Source organism: Thermobia domestica, chromosome 2, assembly GCF_964235325.1.
Source record: "Thermobia domestica chromosome 2, izTheDome1.hap1.1, whole genome shotgun sequence".
NCBI lineage: Eukaryota > Metazoa > Arthropoda > Insecta > Zygentoma > Lepismatidae > Thermobia > Thermobia domestica.
Window position 1 is genome coordinate 123,597,667 of NC_137455.1, and position 19,891 is coordinate 123,617,557.

General features: G+C 36.1%; 1 protein-coding gene across 4 annotated transcripts in view; it reads right to left on the reverse strand.

Annotated features, from left to right (window-relative positions):
* Positions 1-6,576: 6,576 nt before the first annotated feature.
* Chd1 (chromodomain-helicase-DNA-binding protein 1) overlaps positions 6,577-19,891 on the reverse strand; it is a 120,014-nt gene continuing 106,699 nt past the window's right edge. For 3 of the 4 annotated variants that reach the window (XM_081745660.1, XM_081745662.1, XM_081745656.1), the window contains 3 exons: positions 16,237-16,557; positions 11,852-11,953; positions 6,577-7,743 (listed from right to left, as the gene is read on the reverse strand). In XM_081745660.1, the coding sequence (XP_081601786.1) occupies positions 7,521-7,743; positions 11,852-11,953; positions 16,237-16,557 (646 nt within the window). In that variant the 3' untranslated portion in view covers positions 6,577-7,520. The remainder of the gene's footprint in view (positions 7,744-11,851; positions 11,954-16,236; positions 16,558-19,891) is intronic. The other variant, XM_081745664.1, reaches the window with a different exon arrangement.

The window sequence follows — 19,891 nt, forward strand, 5'->3', positions numbered from 1 at the left end:
AGTAAATGTTTTTGATTCACATAATGTAGCCCCCAAACGTTGAGTATCGTTTTTGTAGCCAGCATTCTCCAAAAGTTTAACACTGGTGATGGATGTTAGGTCATTGGCAATGTCATGACTGCTTATGCTCCTCTTGTTCGACTGTTGCCAGAATATCATCCACTTTTACTGAGATTGATTACACACCAAGGATCTTGGAGATCGAAGTTTCCAGAACGAAAGAGACTGAACCATCTTTTGGTTTTTGCTTCTGATAACGTATCATATCCATAACAGCAAAAATTTCTTCATAGGGCTAGGCAGCATTTGTTCCTTTATCGAAATAAAATTGGAAGTGTAGCGCAGTTCTTCTGAAAGTTCTCATCTTAACGGCGTAATACCTTAAATCTGATTATAGTTCCAACACTATGCATATCTACTTACTTTCAACAATTAGCTGCTAAATGTAGGCCTGGCCTGCTGCAACTCATATACCCTGAAATTTGGAACATTAACTCCATCTCGTGCGCAAAAGGCTCGATACATTTAGAAATGAAATGAAATGAAATCTGAGTTTAACGTCTCACAGATATGCAGATTAGGCTAAAGGAGACGGTTATGATGAGAAATGAATGAAATGGTGGAATGAAGAAAGTGGGAGGACGACCCCAAAAAAACCCACGCACACAGTGTTGGTTCACCACAAAGTTCACTTGGCTGGAGCGGGAATCGAACCAGGTACCCCACGTACAAGAGGTGAACGCTCTACCACTGAGCCACCGCGGCCCCATACTTTTTAGACTACCTGATACTTCACTCTATGTTATCAAATTAAGCACCTGTCGACATTACCTACTATTTAGGCATTAAGAGCTAAGTAAAGTATTTATACATCTGACGAAACAGGTCTGATGAAACACTGTAATGAAAAACATTATTACTAGGAATAAGACACGTGTATATGGATACGATGTGGAAGCAAAACATCAGACACACTGCATGGGAAAATCTTCACCATGTCATATTCGGTCAAATGTTTTTTTCGGGGCCGCAGTAGCTCAACGGTTGCGCGTTTACCTCTGGTGCTTGGGTCCTCGATTCGATCTCAGCTCGCGCCAAGTGAGCTTTGTGGTGAACAAATACCATGTGCGTAGGTTTTCTCGGGGTTCTCCCAATTCCTCCTCCTTTCTTAATTCCACCATTTCATTCATTTCTCATCATCACCGTCTCCGTTAGCCTAGCCGGCATATATGTGGGGCGTAAAACTTTAAGATTCAATTCTTTAAAAGTTTTTCCTTCTTTTCATTCTTCGATTTTAGAAATGCCATTCAGCATGACTTTCTTTCAGAAAGGAGAACAGTTAATACGAAACACTGTGAAAATAAAGTAACGTCGTCGTGAAGCAGTGAGGAAGAAAAGATCGAATGTTTGGAGAGAACATCATTGGACATGACAATGTATCCGCTCACATGTACATAAGAGAATTTCTGGCCAAAAACTCGCCACCATTCTTCTTCATGGTCTAAATGTAAGACTTATTTTCAATTCTCCAAATAGAATCCGCTCCCAGAAGTCGAAGTTTTGAATCCATTGGCGCCATTAAGGAAAATTCACTAGCAATGCTGCGTAGTGTTGTAAGAAATACTTTCTTTCCATGACAGAATTGATGGTTCAGGCATAGACTCAGGAGGAGACTACTTCGAGGGCGACAAAACTGAGTGGTTTCTAGAGTAACGCCAGTGGCGTAGCATTAGGAGCTGCAAGACAGACAGACAGACCCGTCCTGACTTGGAGTCCCTTATGATTAATAGGGTTTAAAAGATAATGTATTTAAAAATGCGTAACATATATAATAACAAATGATACATGAAAATATACAGAAAGTGACCAAGTTTCAGACATACTGTTACAAATGTTCTGTGTATCCCCTTCTCGCCCTCACATTTTTACAAAGAAATTAGAAGTGAACGGAATAGGCGACTACTAATCAGATAGATCCACCATACTGGTTGTACCGATAGTGAACTTCTTCGTTGGCTGCCACGTTTGCCAGACATTACACATAGTGATTTTTAAACTTGGGTTATGTTAAAGACAAAAATATATAAGCCACTGCATCAGTCAATCGTAATGTGCTACAACGCGTATGGAAGAACTTTTGACTACAAGCTCAATGTGTGTCAAGTGACAAAGGAGCTCACATGGAACACTTCTGATCTGGAAAACAATTTTCGTGTTGTGAAACAAAACTTGTTAAGGGGGCAGACTATTAAATATTTTTCAAAAGCTAACAATTTTTCTTTCGCCTGATTTTCGTAAGTGAAAAGAGATAATGAAAGGTAACTTACCACAATAATAGATAATGTTATTCTACACCTGAAAATACGAATCGGAAGAATAATCAGTGTTGTCATCCATAGAAATGACAGTGTGGCCAAAATTTGAATTACCCAAAAATCTTGGTTAAATCCGAGACTAGAAAAATGAACTCAACAGTAATTGATGACTTATCATGATATTTGTGTTCCTTGCTAACTTTTTAAATAATAACACTAGCCTGCGATGATTTTATTGCATAAGTGCAATATATTTCTGCGATGTGGTGATTGCCACCTAAGCCTAGAAGTAAGGATAATTTTGTCTCATCACATGACATTTTGTGACAAAATCGAGATAATCGTTTTACCTATTCATTCACAAGCGTCGCAAGCCAGGACGACTAAACATCCTGATTGGCTGAAATGCTATTACTCTTATGGCGTGAAATGTTGTAACGTAGCTAAACAACAGCTTATCGTGACCCTAGCGGCTTTGTTTTATTTCCTATATTGCTTTTCCTGCGAATGATTCATACAGCTTCGTTGTAAACTACCTAACTGTGTTTAGTGCTTTGAAGCCCCCTAATATCGTGGTGTGTGTTTAGTATTTAGTGACGAAAGTGAAGTGCTTGTTCGCAGACTTTTCGGAATGCAGTGTCGAGGTTGTAGGAATAATCCAGATATATTCTGTTATATATGTGGGACATTTGTGCCCATGAAACAACGTCGCAATATAACTTCCTTTGTGCGAAAGGCTTATTTTGCGTATTTTGGTATACCATTGAGAGATCAGGACAAGTCGTGGGCACCACATAAGGTTTGTCGAACATGTATCGAACAACTGCGGCAATGGATGAATGGTGAAAGACGAGCATTGCCGTTTGGAATCCCCACTGTGTGGTGTGAGCCACAGCACGAATTGCTACTTTTGTTCTGTGAATGTGAAAGATTTCAACAGTAGGAACAGGGCTGAAATTTCTTACCCAACTACAATTCCATCCGTCAGTTTACCAGTATCCCATGGTCCTGACATACCTGTCCCACAGCCACCAGACAAATTAAACGAAGACTCTTCCGAATCTCCTAGTGAAAGCAATCACGATTCGGACTTGGACTCACAAGAATCAACAGAGCCTATACTTTTCGAACAGAGTGGTTTAAATGATTTAGTTCGTGACCATGATCTCACAAAGGAATTTGGCGAACTATTGGGATCACGACTAAAGGAGAGAAACCTGTTGATGCCTGAAACGACGTACTATTGGTACAGGCATCGTGAAGAAGAATTTGCTGCTTTCTTTTCTGCAGAAGATAATACTGTATAGTACTTTGCAACAACATTCAGGAGTTAATACTAGAATTAGGATCGCCTGACTATGATCGTTCCCAATGGAGACTTTTTATCGATGCTTCCAAGTGGAGTTTGAAGTGTGTACTCCTACACAACGGAAACAAGCTAGCATCCATTCCAGTTGCTTATTCTGTTGTCATGAGGGAAAGCTACGAAAACCTTGATTTGATGTTAAACAAGATAAAGTACCACGAACATTAATGGCAAATATGTGGAGATTTTAAGGTCATCGGCCTGCTATTGGGTCAACAGTTAGGTTATACCAAATTCCCATGCTTTCTGTGTGAGTGGGACAGTCGGGCAAGGGCAGTCCGCTGGACTCAAAAGGAATGGTCACACAGGCAGTGGAATGTTGGTTCGAAAAACTTACAACGCGCAAGTCTTGTTAATGTACATGATATACTGTTACCTCATCTTCACATTAAGCTTTCTCTTAATGAAGCAATTTGTAAAGGCTCTAGATACTGAAGGTGAGTGTTTTAAATATCTGTGTCAAAAACTTCCTGGCATCAGCAATGCAAAAATTATAGAGGGCATCTTCGATGGGCCAGATATTAGGAAACTTTTTGGTGACGGAAATTTTGAAAATGTCATGAACCAGAACGAGCGTTCAGCATGGCAAGCTTTTTGAGATGTAGCGAAAAAACTTTCTTGGCAACAGAAAGGATCCAAACTACAAAGGCATGGTGGAAAGAATGCTACTGTGTTTTAAAGAATTGGGTTGTAACATGAGTTTGAAAGTGCATGTGTTATTTTCCCATTTGGACTATTTTCCAGACAATCTTGGAGTCGTGAGTGAGGAGCAAGGAGAGAAATTGCATCAGGACCTCAAGAAACTCGAACGTCGTTATCAAGGCAAATGGAATCGCAACATGCTTCCAGACTACTGCTGGTTGTTGCAGAGAGAAGATTCTACTACTAGTCACAAGCGGGCCGCGACAAAACGCAGTTTCTCAGGGAAAACGCGTAAAACCCACTAGTGTGGATTTTTTGTGCGGCATGTCATGACTCATAGGTGCGTTGTTTCCTCCTTTAAAATGGCGCAGATGAGAGCACAAATTCAACAACACTATGGAGTTTACGTTTGCTTGGTTTAAGAGTCTCACTGATTTATAGTGAATGCTTATCCATAAACATTGCTTCTTTTTCCCCGTTTTCTCGTTTTTTTTTTTTTTTTTTTTTCTAATATTGTGATTACGATTTAACTTACTGTCGCACACAGCACTAGAAATACAAATATAAGATATTTATTGTTTACATTAGTAAATGTACTAGTATTCGTAGCAGTGTTATGAATAGCAATAAACCATTAGATACATTGATATTGGCAATGTTAATATGCAATTTGTAAGAAAACCTGATGTGCAATGACTAAACCGATTTTTGTTCTGAATTCGGTACACCCGAAATATGAAACGTGGAATACTCTACTTCATGCAATGATCCAAAAGTTAAAATTCGCAGGCTAGTGTAATTGTATTTATTTTGTAATAACTTACGCGTCCTTGTCGTCCCCGTGTCAGTGAAAAAGACGTGGATGCTGTTCCCGCGTAACTGAACACTGATCAACGCCATAATATTCGCGAGCTGCCCCATGACGCAGGATTAGCCTACACGATTTCTGCACATTCTGAAGAAACGCGCTTTGCTGGTGACTACACTGAAGGACTGACAACTTCTGTAACATATATCTGTTGTGTATCAATTGTAAATAAATAATTTACGAGTTAGAACCCTCGTAAAAGAAAGTTATTCACTGACTGTGCCTTCCAATTTCTTAATACGAATTATTTCGGGAACACATTATTGTTATAGTCAGATCTCATATGAAATTAATAGAAGCCTTGAAGAACTTACAACTTACGGAGTAACAGATACCTGTCAGCAACCCTCCTATCTGTTTATGTTTAAGATAATGTAACTCTTTTAAATCCGAATGCTGGACTACTACTACTTTTTATACACTTCTAATGTATTTTGACTAGAAACAGGATTAGTCAAAAAGTGAACTTCTGTAAAAATCCAACAGTGTAGTTTCTTAAACTCTAAGGTAGTTTGGTGGTAAGTTATTTGAATTTAAAACTACTACATCACTTCAAAAGTATATAAAAGAATTGTCGACAAATATCTGTTATACAGCAAACTAGGTAAGTAGTTTTCTAATTTTGTGAATAACTTCTGTAATGCTTCTATTAATTTCTAAGTGTGGTAAAAAGGCTAGATCTTATTGCCGCGATAGTAACCGCATTTAAAAAACAATGGGCTTACTTACTTTTATCTACGTATCTCTACAATTAGTGTTACTATATGGATGAGTCAAGTAACTTTGTCTCTTCCGATAACGAAATTACGATGCTTCAAACGCTGAATTTTCGGTTTCAAACTGCAGCTGGTAGGTAAAGAAAGCATAGACTGGTATATGGTTCGCATTGATTTTAATACAATTCGTTCCCTATCTTCCTTAGGTTTGATTTACTCCTTCAGGCTTTCTGTTTCAGAAATTTAGACAAATTACAATTCTCTCTTTCATTATTGGTACACGCAAAGCATAGCCGTTGTAAGTTCCATATGTAGCACATTTCTTGGGAGCCCACAGGATTCAAACTATGCCGGATATACTAGCAGAAATACGTGAGACTTGACCCATTCACTGAATAACTAATATTTCTAAGCTCAAAGAGGTACAAAAAATTCTTTATCATAATACATTACTTCTTTTTTATTTACAATATATTACAATCTGTACAAGACAAATGTATCCATTCCAATGTACAGAAGTAACAATGTGGAAAGTGATGCGTTTTCATTTGACTGTCTTAGCAAACTGTCATGTTGAGTGAAGCGTTCTCAAATCCAGTAATCCCTGTATTATCACTAAGACGAGTCTTTCACTTTCTTTACGAAAGATTTCTCCATTTCTTTAGTGTTTCGGACTAATATTTACAGCGGATATTAATAAACAGAAGACGTATCTGTTTCATTCACTAGATAAACACACCTGTTCTCCACAGACGCACACACACACTGACACAATTACTTCATTTTTCATTCATGAGTACGTTCATTTTTATCTTACAGGCACTTTTATTCAAAATAAATATCCTTCTCAACAGTACAGCTGCTTGGGTAAACTATGCATACCCATCTACATACGCAATACGAATTGGCTCATATGCCCATCGAATGTGTGTACCCTCTCTCCTTTGATTCATATAATCACTAGAAAAAAGATCACTATTCTTCACATGTGCAAGTAGACATTGTTATTTCATGATACTGGTTTTCTTTCTTTTAGGGAAAAAAAAAAAAAAAAAGAATACAGTACAACGTAACGAGTTGCACTTTCCATTATCTTCGTGGTAACTCACTGAAGATCTTAAACCTGAGTCAAAATAAAAAGTTTTTCCTCATTTCATAAAAAGAAAATATTCCAACATCCACACGGTTTCGCATTTGCTTTAAATTTAAGAAGATTGTAATCACAAGATTAAGCATCACTTCTATGTTGAAAAGACTTGTGCCGAATTTGTATTTTTTTCATTAAAAAAAGTATTATTATGCTATAAGCTGCACAACAGACAGTACAGTTACTTACGCGTGGGTCACGACTGTTTATTGTTAAGTGTGGACCTTGATTTAAACTAACAATATGACGCACGTGTAACATAGACAAGGAGGAGTTCGTGAATCTTATTTCTGCACAGTCACTTGCACCAGAACGGAACAATTCTTCTCACTGACTTTAAAAAAAAGAACATCACAGCACTTCGCGACTGTTTTTCGCGCTACACAACCTTTGAAACAATGAATTATCACTCACTGGTGCTCCCGCAACTAGGAACTTGAAACAGCACTGACCAGTCCAGCGACTATTACGAACTTGTGGGCGGAGGTGGCCTCCTATCATAGTCTCTTCGATAGTCCCTTTCTTTGTTCCTCCAATCGGAAAACCCTGGCGCAGAAGAATTGGAATATCGATCCCTTTGGAAATGTGGTGCTTGCTGCATTTCTCCCTGTGGGTACATCATACCTTGTGGACCAAACTGCTGAGGGGGACCGTAATGACTAACAAAATTTGGCGGACCTTGATGAAATCTAAAATGAAAAGAAATAATAAATTTAATAAATAATGTGTTTACTAAAATAATTTTAGTATACCAATACACAGGCTTATAACTGATCCGTTAAAAATTAATAATTATTTAAACAGCTAAAAATCGTTAATCGATGATCTTTAATTTAATCAATTAAATTTTGCGAAGTTAATTTTTAATTGATAATTGTTAAAAAAAAACACACACACACACACACAATCATTAAAAAACCATGTGAAACGGATATTCTGCAAGAATATTTTGTAATTTATTTTAAAAACTTAACGTGCGATTCCATTGAATGAAGGCATGTTTTCCTAAAATATATAAAAATTGGGTTCCTTGAAAAACTTAGACAAAGAAATATTTTAAAAATACAGAATTTAATTGATATTTTTCCTCAGTTTTATGACATTTTGTTTTTATTGTTCACCAGTTTTGTTTGAAAACAGCAAATTTTCGTAATTTATTAACCTTTCCATGACCTTACTATTCTCACGGCATAATAGTGAAATTTTTAAAAAATTAATTAATTTTGAAGTTAATTTTAACCGTTATTTGCTTGACACTAATTTATTTTTCTTTTACTTGAATATTTAATTTTATTTACTTTTTCTTTTTTGGTATTTGTGACGAATCTATTAGGCATTTCCATTGTATGCTAACATACTTTTATTTTATTATTATTTTTATTTTTTTAACCAGCATTCCTAATTTTAATCCGTTAACTCTGTCATTAATTTTCCAACTATGCCAATACCAGTGCATTATATTTACTGAATATCATTTATTACGTACTCTTACCACAATTCTCGTTATTTGTGCCGTTCAATGAGTGTATTTTTGTTTAAAATAACATTTTAATTGAAACATGTATTGGTCTTATATTTATGATTCTATATAAATATAAATGAAAAATACACTCACAAAACAATACATACCGTATACCTTCGCATAATGTTCGCACCCTAAAAATAACAGCTTGAAAATCTAAGTTACGTTTTGTGGTATTTCTAATACGGTATCAATTTTCGTACTTCTGGCATCAGACACTTTATTTAAAATTTAGAATAAATTATACAAAATAATTGTGGATTATTTATTTTGTGTAAAATATAATTTTAAGCTAAATAAAATAATTTATATACTAGCTACATATTCCTTATAGATTTTGAGTCAAAACCCTTGAATCTAACATTAATAATAATTTCTTGAATAAAACCTGAGTACCGGTAATATATGATATATAATAATATCTATAATAAAAACGTGCATTTTTTCTTTCTTTTTAAAAAAGAAGAAAAGCACATTTTCGTACTTCTGGCACCAGACACACTATTTAAAATAGAAACTTTCCTTTTCATTCTCGTGGTATGTTCGAGGAGAAAATAAACGTAAGATTTAAATAATTTGTTTATTGATTTTAAATGCCATAAATTTGTTTCAATTAGTGCTTCTCATTTGCTTTCCTTTTAATTATTTACCGATATTATGTAGGAAGTTCAAAATGAAATTTACTTCGAAAAAAAAGACTGAAAATTGCGCATTTTTTGAACAACCCGCATAATATCCGCACTTGCATTTTGACACCGCGATTTTAGTTAAAAAAAAAAAAAAAAAAAAAAAAAAAAAAAAACGGACATTACGCGAGCGCTTAAAATTGGTTAGGTAATGGCTTCGATACAGTATCGATATCTTCCACCCGACACAGACACTTTTGGAAAATCCAAAGCATGTGGCCGATCTCTTTTACAGAAGGAGACACGCTTGCTATTCTCAGCACAAAGCTTTTGCTTTTCTAGACAGCAGCTGTGGATTGCCTTATCAGTGTATTCTTCTTAGTACTCAAACTTGAAGTAGTACATCCATAACTACTGGTTGCAATAGAGGAATAAGATCGAAGATAGATTCTGTTCCTCAAACGTTGAATCCATATTTAAGAAAAAATCGCTATCTGTTTATGTTCTAGCTCTATGGAGCTTAACACTGAAACTGGAAGTGATAACTGATATCTATCTATCACTTCCAGTTGCAATAAAGGAATAAAATCAGAGATGAAACATATTTTTGTGATACTAAATCCATATCAAAAAATTCTTGTCGCTATCTATTTCCGTTTTACCCGTTATACGATCAGTGTTATAACCGAAAAAACGTAAATTTTCACCTCTAAATAGATTTAAAAAAAAAAAAAAAAACTCGTCCTTGGAACGATAAATCTGTCAAAAAAAATAAAGAAAAAAGAAGCTTCTTAACACCATTTTCCCTTTTCACTCTATGGAAATAAGTATTGAAACCAGAAGTATTAGTAAATTTCAACCACTTCTGGTTTTGGTACAGTATTGTGAGTGGTGATAGTGTGTTCTCTTGAGACGCTGAATCGACAATCGATTTTTAAAAACCGCTTCTATTGCTATTCTTGTTCTACAGTGAACAACGTTGAAACCGGGAACGGTTGATTTATACAACTTCTGGATTGAATAGAGGGTTGACGAAGGAGATGGAACCTATTCTTGGGACGTTGAATAGATTGAAAAAAAACCTTCGCGATCTCTCTTACAGTTTTTATTTGATACCTGTCAACAAACGGATATCCGTCAATAGCCATTCTATAAGACTTCCGACACTTACGCACAGCAATAGATTAGTCTTCGGACTTTTTGGAAGTCAATTAAAAATCCCAGTAACATTACTTATTCACAATTATTTACAAACGTTATAAACGAAGTAAATATTACTTATGAACGTGAGAGAGTCTGATTTTCAGCCTTCGAAACTGTTTTGGTTAAAGAAATAACACAATTGACTTAAAAGAAAATCACTTTCATAATTCCACGGCAATGCTTATCAACTAAAATCTATTTACATATCCTTTCATTTAACACCAAATTCATTTACAAGAAGTTACACATATTTGTCGACCTTCTAACACATAATGTTTCAATTCGAGTAACTGTGAAACGATACATAGTATGTATCATAATTCCCTCCTGAATTTCCAGATCCAATAATAACAGAAGAAAACGACAGACGCAAAAACTCATAGGATTTTACAACATTACGAATACTCTCTTCCTTGCAGGTGCGGCAGACGTTCCTCCATATATTTCTAGCATCTGCTGGTGAATGGCAGTGATCGCAATCACGATTTTGTCAAATTTCTTACGTCACGTGGCATTTGACTTTGAAGAGCAGATCTTTGATGCAAACAAACCACGGAAAAGAAAGTTACATCAGGTGCTCAGGACAGGAAAAAAAAAAAAAAAAACAGCAAAACGATTTGTTTACATTTGCACACGCCGTTAATTGCGACAATAACACCCCCAGCACAGAAAAGATGGAAGTACACATTAATGAACTGTGCTTTTGGTCTACACAACTTAAGCTTTTTGTATATGCTTCTACCTGTTGTTTCTGTTGTTGTTGCTGATACTGTTCTTGTATCATCATCAAGAACAACAATCGACTAATGCGTATTTGTTTAAAAAATGACCAAAACCGTTCATATAAATTATTACTCTAATCGCGTTTCGGAAGGGCTTTCTAAAATAATTCCTTAAAAAATTAAATACAATATAAGCATATAATATATACTAGGTTAAAATAAATCAATAATATTTAAATAACACAACTCCTTAACCCATTCATGTTAACTCCTGGCATGACGTAAACTCAAACACCATTTCTGTAACACTGGTCTGACAATGTTAGATTCTCCTATCTTTCTGCTTTTATCTGACGCAAGAATCAGGACCCAAGAACAAAACCCGGTGGAGTAATATTTTTTTTTTTAAGTTTACAAAATGCGGAATTTTCTCTGTCCCGTTAGACCCAAAGGGTTAAGCTCATTTTCTCAAAAATTGCATACGATACAGCAATTTAAGTTACATCAATACAAACAGCAGAAATAGTTCTACAGAAACACGTTGAAATTTTTCAAAAAAGAGAAAAAAGTTGGAAGTTTCTTGCTCAATGAACAAATCTAATGAATTTCTTAGCACAATCACATAACCCTGACAGAAGACATACATTAACGGCTGTGCTTGAAGTAATCCTTAGTCTGTGACTGCTCAAGCTAAATAAAAAATTAGGAATATTTTTGTACTGACCTTCGTTTATCCTGTATTCGATGGTTCCTATCTCGATCTCTATGATATCCTGAGCCTCTTTGGTAGTTGTCAAATCTATCTCGCTTGTGCTCGTTACCATATCTGGAACAACGCCAATAATGATAGTAAGAATAAAATTCAATCACAGTTAACTAACAAAGCACAAAAAACAAGAACAACTTGCCACATAACTTAAACTCAAGTTTGTATTTCAAACAGTTACGTAAAAGAAGCTGTTATACTTTCAACCTTTACTCTGCAACTGTAACTTCTCAGTCTCACTAGAAATTATATTGTAGGCAAGATAGTTGGTAGAGAGGTGAGGGCTAATCTTCTATAATCTGTACATCCGCGAACTGTACCACGGTACTAATTCGGAGCCCATGTTAATGGTAGGTCCCGTCGTTCATAACCTCGAGTTGCATATTAAATGTTTTACTGAAGGAGTGTCTATGTATTACAGGTTGAACCTGAAATCCAATAATTCCTCTTCAAAACTTCTCTACATGGTGAGTATCATGTAGTCCATGACTTACTTTCCATTTTTTTTCCTAACACTGCAAAAGTTAAAGAATGATTTTCAAAGTTTCCATGCTTTTCAATGCCAAAATTTCAGCACAATCAAGGACTTTCTCCACAATAATTTTGAAGAGCGTATTCATAGATAAATACTAAACTACTGCCACACACATTTTACATCTTTACACAACTATACTCAACTAGTTTCAAAAATTTCCTGGGAATATTAACCAATATCCACTACTTTCAAGAGGCTTGAAAAGTAAAAATAAATTACAGTGCTTTTTCCAAAATCGTTTAATTACAACTTCTCTGAGTAATGTTCCAGTACTTTGGCTGTGAGATGGTTTATTGTTGGGCAGCTTGTCATTAAAGTGTAACTGATTTTGAAACATTCCTTCAGATGGGAATATATCTGGACATCTCTTTTTCACTAAACAATTTTATCATCATATATATATACACTTTTTTTTTAAACTTCTATATAAGAACAAGTGTTCTTCAACATCAATATACTATGTCAGTTTACAACTTACTGTACACCCCTCTCTGGAGAATTTTACAATAAAATTTCAACGCGAGAAAATCGTCAAATCATTTTCGATTCTTTTATTCTATAATTAAGGAATTTTGTAACTCCAAGTTATATCCAAGCGGGATATTCCACTTGTATTCGTACGGAAATTTCTAACTTATAACTAATCACTGAGTTGTGTAATAAAGTGAGATTATATAATCCTACTACGGAATAGTTTACTCTAAATAAAGAAAACAATATCAGTTACTGGTAACATAAACAACCCGTTTTTCTACAGATTAGTTACCACATTTATTATTATTAATTTATTTTATATATTTTTTTTAGTACTAAAACAGCCAGAAGCCCACTACAGTACGATGCATTACACGTAACAGATTGTATAAAGACACAAGTGACAAAGTAGTTGTCATGGAAATTGATGCATTGTGCTTGTATAACGTACATGAAAATTCTACGATACAAATAATATATTTTTGGGACACCTATTGAAGTACTCTTCATTACTTTTACAACTAGCCCAAGAGCATAATATAGTTTCTTGTAAAAATCTTCTACATCTAGTTTAAACTTTCAGGTAATACTGAATTGTGTATTATGTAATCTTGTACGAGGGTCATTTAACTCGAACTGGCAACACTGCTACGACTGGAGTGTTGTGTGGGCAGGAGACAAATGACGAACGTAGTGTGTTCCGTGGATGTGTACGAGTCAGTTAAACGCTGCTGCGGTCCCATATTACGGTGTGTGTGGCGAGTAGACATTGTTAAAGTGATTGTTGTGTGAAATATCGACCTAACGCAATGTTCACGCGTGCAGAAAAGCGTGTTTATCAAATTCCAGGTGGCACAAAAGCGAAATGCTAGGACGATTCACAGAGGATTAGTAGATGCCTGTGGTGAAGCTGCTCTACCGTATCGAACAGTGGCGACATGGGTTGCATTTCAGGCGAGACGAGTCAACAGACAAAATGCACGGTGGAGGGCATATGCGAACGGCTACGGACGAAATTCATCTTGCAAGACTACGGACATTGCTTGACGGTGATCGGCGCTGGACTTGTAGTGAATTGGCGCAGTAGCTGAACATTTCTTCCGGATTAGTGTTCCGTATGTTAACACAAGGTCTTGGCATGCGGAAAATTGCAGCAAGATAGGTACTCTATGCTCTGACCGAGGTTCAAAAGTGGCATAGATGGGAATGCTACACCTTCAACGTTGCAATGGGGAAGGTGGTGACTTCTTGCACCGCATTATTGCAAGTGACAAAACGTGGGGAAGATCCTACGAGCCTGAACTGAAACATCAGTCAAGTGAATGGCGCCATCCAGAATCTCCACGACCACAAGCTTAGGCAAGAGCCAGCAAACGTGAATGTGATGATGATGATGTCATACGACCACGAAGGCATTATCTTGTCATATCAAGTTCCACCGGACGTTACCGTCAATACTGCATACTATGCTTCATACCTCAGTGACCATTTGCGACCAGCATTGCGGCGCAAATGTCCACACCTCCTGGAGTCTGGAAACAATTCTCCTACACGTGAATGCCAGATGCCATACAGCCCATCCAGTACAGACTTTGTTACGACGATGGAGTTGGGAGGTACTGAAGCACCCGCCATACTCCCCGGATATGAGCCCCTGCGGTTTTGATCTTTTCCCAAAAATGAAAGAACCTCTCAGGGGCCAACGTTTCAGCGACATTCCCAGTATTGTTCGTGCCTTAGGGCGCATTGCCAACACCCTCTCACAACGTGGGGCTTTGACAGGTATTCAAAGGTTACCAGACATCTGGCGAAGGGTTCAACAGACTGGTGGAGACTACATCGAAGGACTGTAAACTTTTTGAGGTGAGTGATTCAATACATTCCATTTCACATTTGTTTTCGTTGTCAATTAATTCATCAATGAATATTGCGTTGTATTAGCTTCTTGCCGCAACAGATTCTAGTTGAAGATGGTCAAACTCTTATATAAAGGCTGATCCGTTTCCACCCGAACAAACTGAAATACTTGCTTACATAAGAGATTCCACCTCACCATCATCGATCATGCTCGATGTGATGACCACTGGTATGGACCATTGCACGATATTCCAGTTTCCACTGGAATAATCTTGCAGCTGTACCAGGAATATGTTACCCACACCTGCTTGAAGACATTCCAGAGGGCATTTACCGTGCGAACCTGACGTGATTAAAGGTGCTGTCTAAGAAGTCGAATAGCACAGTAGTCCATAAGACTATTGTCAGAACTCTTAATAGGAACATCCTCGAACGGAATAGTATAGATACCAACTGCAGCAGCCATGCGTCCATTGAAGGCCAGCAATGTTTTGGCCTTGTGACCTGAGGCTTTGTCCTGGTGCAGTTCTATATCGTGGGTGTCGTCACCATATAATGCCGGTATTTTGTGTAAGTAAACTGACGACAGGAATATTCACTGTACTGATTAGCATTGATTTTGACATCTTTTCAACCTTACGAATCTTGAACTTCACTCCTTACTAAAAGTCAGTAACAACCATAAAAACGTTTCAAGAAACTTTCTTTGAGTTAACGCAAAAAAGTTACATCGGTCTTTTTCCTGAATATGTCTGTAGGTAATGGTCCAAACTTTCCAGTCACTTAGGTAGATTTTATGTTTCGTTCATTATCATCATAAATTTCCAGCAGTTACCAGCACGATGGCTATATATATTTAATCACATTTGATTTCTTTGAATACCTTGGTATCATCACTACACAAGAAAACTTTTAATTTAGGTTATGAACTAGATCATTAACAAAAACTACAAACAATAATACAGTATATCTAATGCTAATCCCTGTGGAGTATCTTTTTCCATTAAACCTACCTTTCATAGGAAATTATTAAAACACCTATTAGTAAGAAAACTACTGAACTAGTTTATGAATTTAGGAGAATCCAACGTTGAGTAGTTTAGATTATAATATATTTATAAAAAACAAGCATAAATATACATTAAATTACTTCACCATTAGTAGTTTCCAAACACCACTACGTTAAATTAGCAACAATAAATAAATAAAACGAAATGTTATAAATTTAAACAGAATATACTTAATGTAACAGTATTAAAATGATCAATATTGAAATAAATACGAATTACGAACATCTGAAAAGACAAAGAAGTGTATAAAAAGCTTTTCTTCTTTCTTATCTATCTGGATATTATGGGAAAGAAAACTTCACGGAAATATTACATGTAACTTTGTAGAATTCCAAGGAGAATGGCAGAAAGAAGGCAGAAGAAAGATAACCGATATTTAAGAAGGGGAAAGCAAACAATATACATACCTATCCTTCCCGAACTCTCTCTGTTGTTGCATTCCAGACCATCTGTCCCCGCCACCATCTGGATTCTGATTACCTAGCCTATTATGAGAAGAATCCACATTCCCCCCACGACCGTCTCCATACTCTTGCCGAGAGTACATCTGCTGCCCATACATGTTTCTTTGAGGAGTATGAGGTTGGTTATCTCTTCTTCCTTCTTTCCGATCTCTATCTCGAGGATCGGAACGGGGATCGCCAGCTGCCCTCGGATCGGGCCGGTTCTCCATTTCTTTGTCTCTACGCTCTTCAAACTCTTTATCACTGGGTCGATCACGCCTTCCCCTAAGAAGGACACAAGTTATAAATGAGTTAAACGGACTTTCATCACATGTCTTTTACACTCTCTGCAACGAATATACTATGGATAGAGATTTATTAATAAATTCGAGTTAGACTTCCAGTGGATACAAGTGAGTTGGTTCCATATTGTCCCAAGAAACAATTTGATTAATTTCGGGGAGGAGACTGTTTGGAGAATCCTGAGTGCTCTGCGCCTATGTTTTCACTGCAATTTCCTGATTCGATTTCCGGTGGGGTTATATATGGTTTGGATCCTACAGTAAACTGTAGATCTGCTTTATACACACAATGTAAACTACATTAATATATACGTTATTCCCTTAAGTTTATATCTATAATGGAATCAAAATGACTCTGCACAATCGGAACATTTTCATAATGGCAAGCTCGGTCAATAAGCATGACGTATCCCTCTCACCTTTTCTGACATCAAATATTCTTTCCCAATTTACGCGTTGCTAAGAGAACAAAAGTGAATCGATTGAAGTTGATTGGTAAATTTGATACATAATAACTTAAATCATTGAATTTTAGTTTTAACCAGCAGAATGAATTTCATTTCCAATATTTGTTGTACAAGCTGCTAATTCAACATATGCTCTATGCGTTCTGTGTGCGCGAAGCGAAACACGAGAACAAGTTAACTCCATTGTACTACAATAATGTGCATTTTCCACATCTTTGCATCGTAATACAAAAATGAATTCTGATTCAATAAGACGAATGGTGAGAGATTTTAGAGAAGTTAAATTTCAGAACTTGAATGAGATTTGGGAAGTTTTATTTTTTCTTCTTTTACAAGTTTTAGTTAGTTTTATTAACCCTTAGTTCTTCTTAAAATTTCTCCAGACTTTGCACAATCAAAATATAATGTTTTTAATATTATAGACTTTTTTGTTTTTTCACGAGCTGTTTCTCGGTTCACACACAATATATTCAACGAAACACAAAATACGAACAAAACTTTATTTACTCAATTTACACCCACATATACTCACATACACATATATGAATCCTACATGACTGAACAACTACCCATTCGTTAATCTACTTCTGAACTTTTTAGAAAGCGCCTATAATGATATGTTTCCTTCTGTTGGACATATTCACAGATATGTAATAGCACCATCAAATTTAACATGTCTCTCTCTGTGAATGAGTGGCTAACATGGGAATTTTGTATTCATAGTGTTGGGTTCGATTCTCGGTGTATGTATTTGAGATACAAATCCCAGTAGTAGTTCGTAACATACGTCCCGTTTACTGTAAACTCACGAGGAAGGTCCATAAACCGTGAGAGTTGAATTTTGATGAAAATTTGTGACAAGATTCAGTTCAAGTTGCTAAGTAACGTAGTAATAGTCACTCGATGCGCAAATGCTTCGTTGAGCTGCTACACCGACGCAATCTTGAAATCCTGTAGGCAATGTTCAAGAATACCCTTTTGGCACAAAAATAAAAAAGCTTTCGATAGATCTGACTTCAGTATTGTAAACCAAGGTAGAGCATCTATATGTGGGAGTACTTCCAGTGTATGATCGACATTTTGAAGGGCGCCATATTGAATCTCAGTCAAATATGATAAATAGCAAGGGGATCATGTGGGGTATCAAATAGCACTGGAATTTACTCCTGAATCCATTTCCGCAACCAAAGTTTACATATCTGTTTTCACGTCGGAGTTAAGAGCTCTCTTACCCACAGGAATATATAAAAACTGTGCCAGTTAGACTTGTGTTATGAAACACAGTCGTGCGAGCACTTGCAGGATTTTAAGTAATGCAGTAGTTAATGCAGTACAGTAGCCACTATACCAGTACAGTACTCCGATCTTGAGACTAGTAAGAGAAATCGTTAATTAAATTAAAATGCCTGTAGTGAAAAATAGAATAGTAGCATGCTACAAGTTATACCTATTTCAAAGTGCGATGGAATAGACTGCTGGTCGATGAAACACATGTCTAATAGTGCTAACGAGCAGAGAATACCACAGGGATTGTTCGGATATGCAGAAAAATGATATAAACTGGTGCATATTAGTTAAACGACCAAAATGGTTCGGATTCCACTATAATCAGTAGGTTCACGACTCCTTTAGCGTAGTAGGCATAAGTGTGGGACGTTGAACTGTATCAAACCAAAAATCTATTTTAGGCAATTTTACATGGTCCATTATAGTGTGTTAAGTTTTCTTCTACAATCTTGAAACCTTACGCAAAGATCATCATTGTTGCAGAATATTGCATTATTTTCCAATACTCATACTTGACAACCTATAATTTATCATGTATATTACGAAGTTAAGCCAGTTTGTTTAAATACAATCGATTTATTGCTCCCGCATTGAACAATGAAGTGGATTTAAATTATCAGTTCACAGCCAGTTCTTAGAATAAGATACGCCTGGAAACTTAGAATTCACTTTTCTTGTGTCTGTTCTCCTATTAGTGATAAGAGAATGCATACACACCTGCTAAAAATAGATGGCAATAAATATTACACGATTCAATACCAAGTTGCAACCCATAAAACAAGCCTCTTTCTTGCTTTTTCCTACAATGTTAAATAATCAAATATTTGAATCTTTCCATCTTTAACGATAAAACACTTGCTTATAACAAGGCCAAGACTAGTTTTCATATTAAAACTGTGATAAATAACAAATTGTAGCAGGTGTTCACTTGTTTGGTGTACAAGTTATATGGCAGAATGTTCACAAAGAAAATGCATTCTGTTGTATATCATCAATTTTGTGCGCCAGTCCTAAAGAACATGCTTGCATATGCATGGTAGAAATGTGGGTACGTAACAGGAGCAATAGTTGATTCATTTACAAATGTTCTGGAGACTAGTAGAAAATAGTGTGTGTGGTCATGAAGATTGTGACGAAAGTGCATTTGTTAAGTGTTTGCACTGCTCCATAATGCTGTGTGCTAATCACTTCGTTTTGAATCTCCATCATCACAACTGAAGAGCAAAAGTTTAGTAGGTTAATATTTGCTTATGTGCACCAGTTTATATTATTTTTCTAATATTTTTTCTATTATTTTCTATTAATTTTTTAATAACTTCAAGACATATTCTTGTATGCTGTTACACCTCTTATATCACAGCATTTAAATGCTATGCATAATCGCAACACACACATACTCATATATATATAGCGCACTTTGAAATAGGTATAATTTCTTACAGTGCTGCTATTCCATTTTTCATTACAGGCATTTTAATTTAATTAACGATTTCTCTTACCAGTCTCAAGATTTGATTGGTATAGTGGCTATTATACTGTATTAACTATTGCATTAGTTAAAAT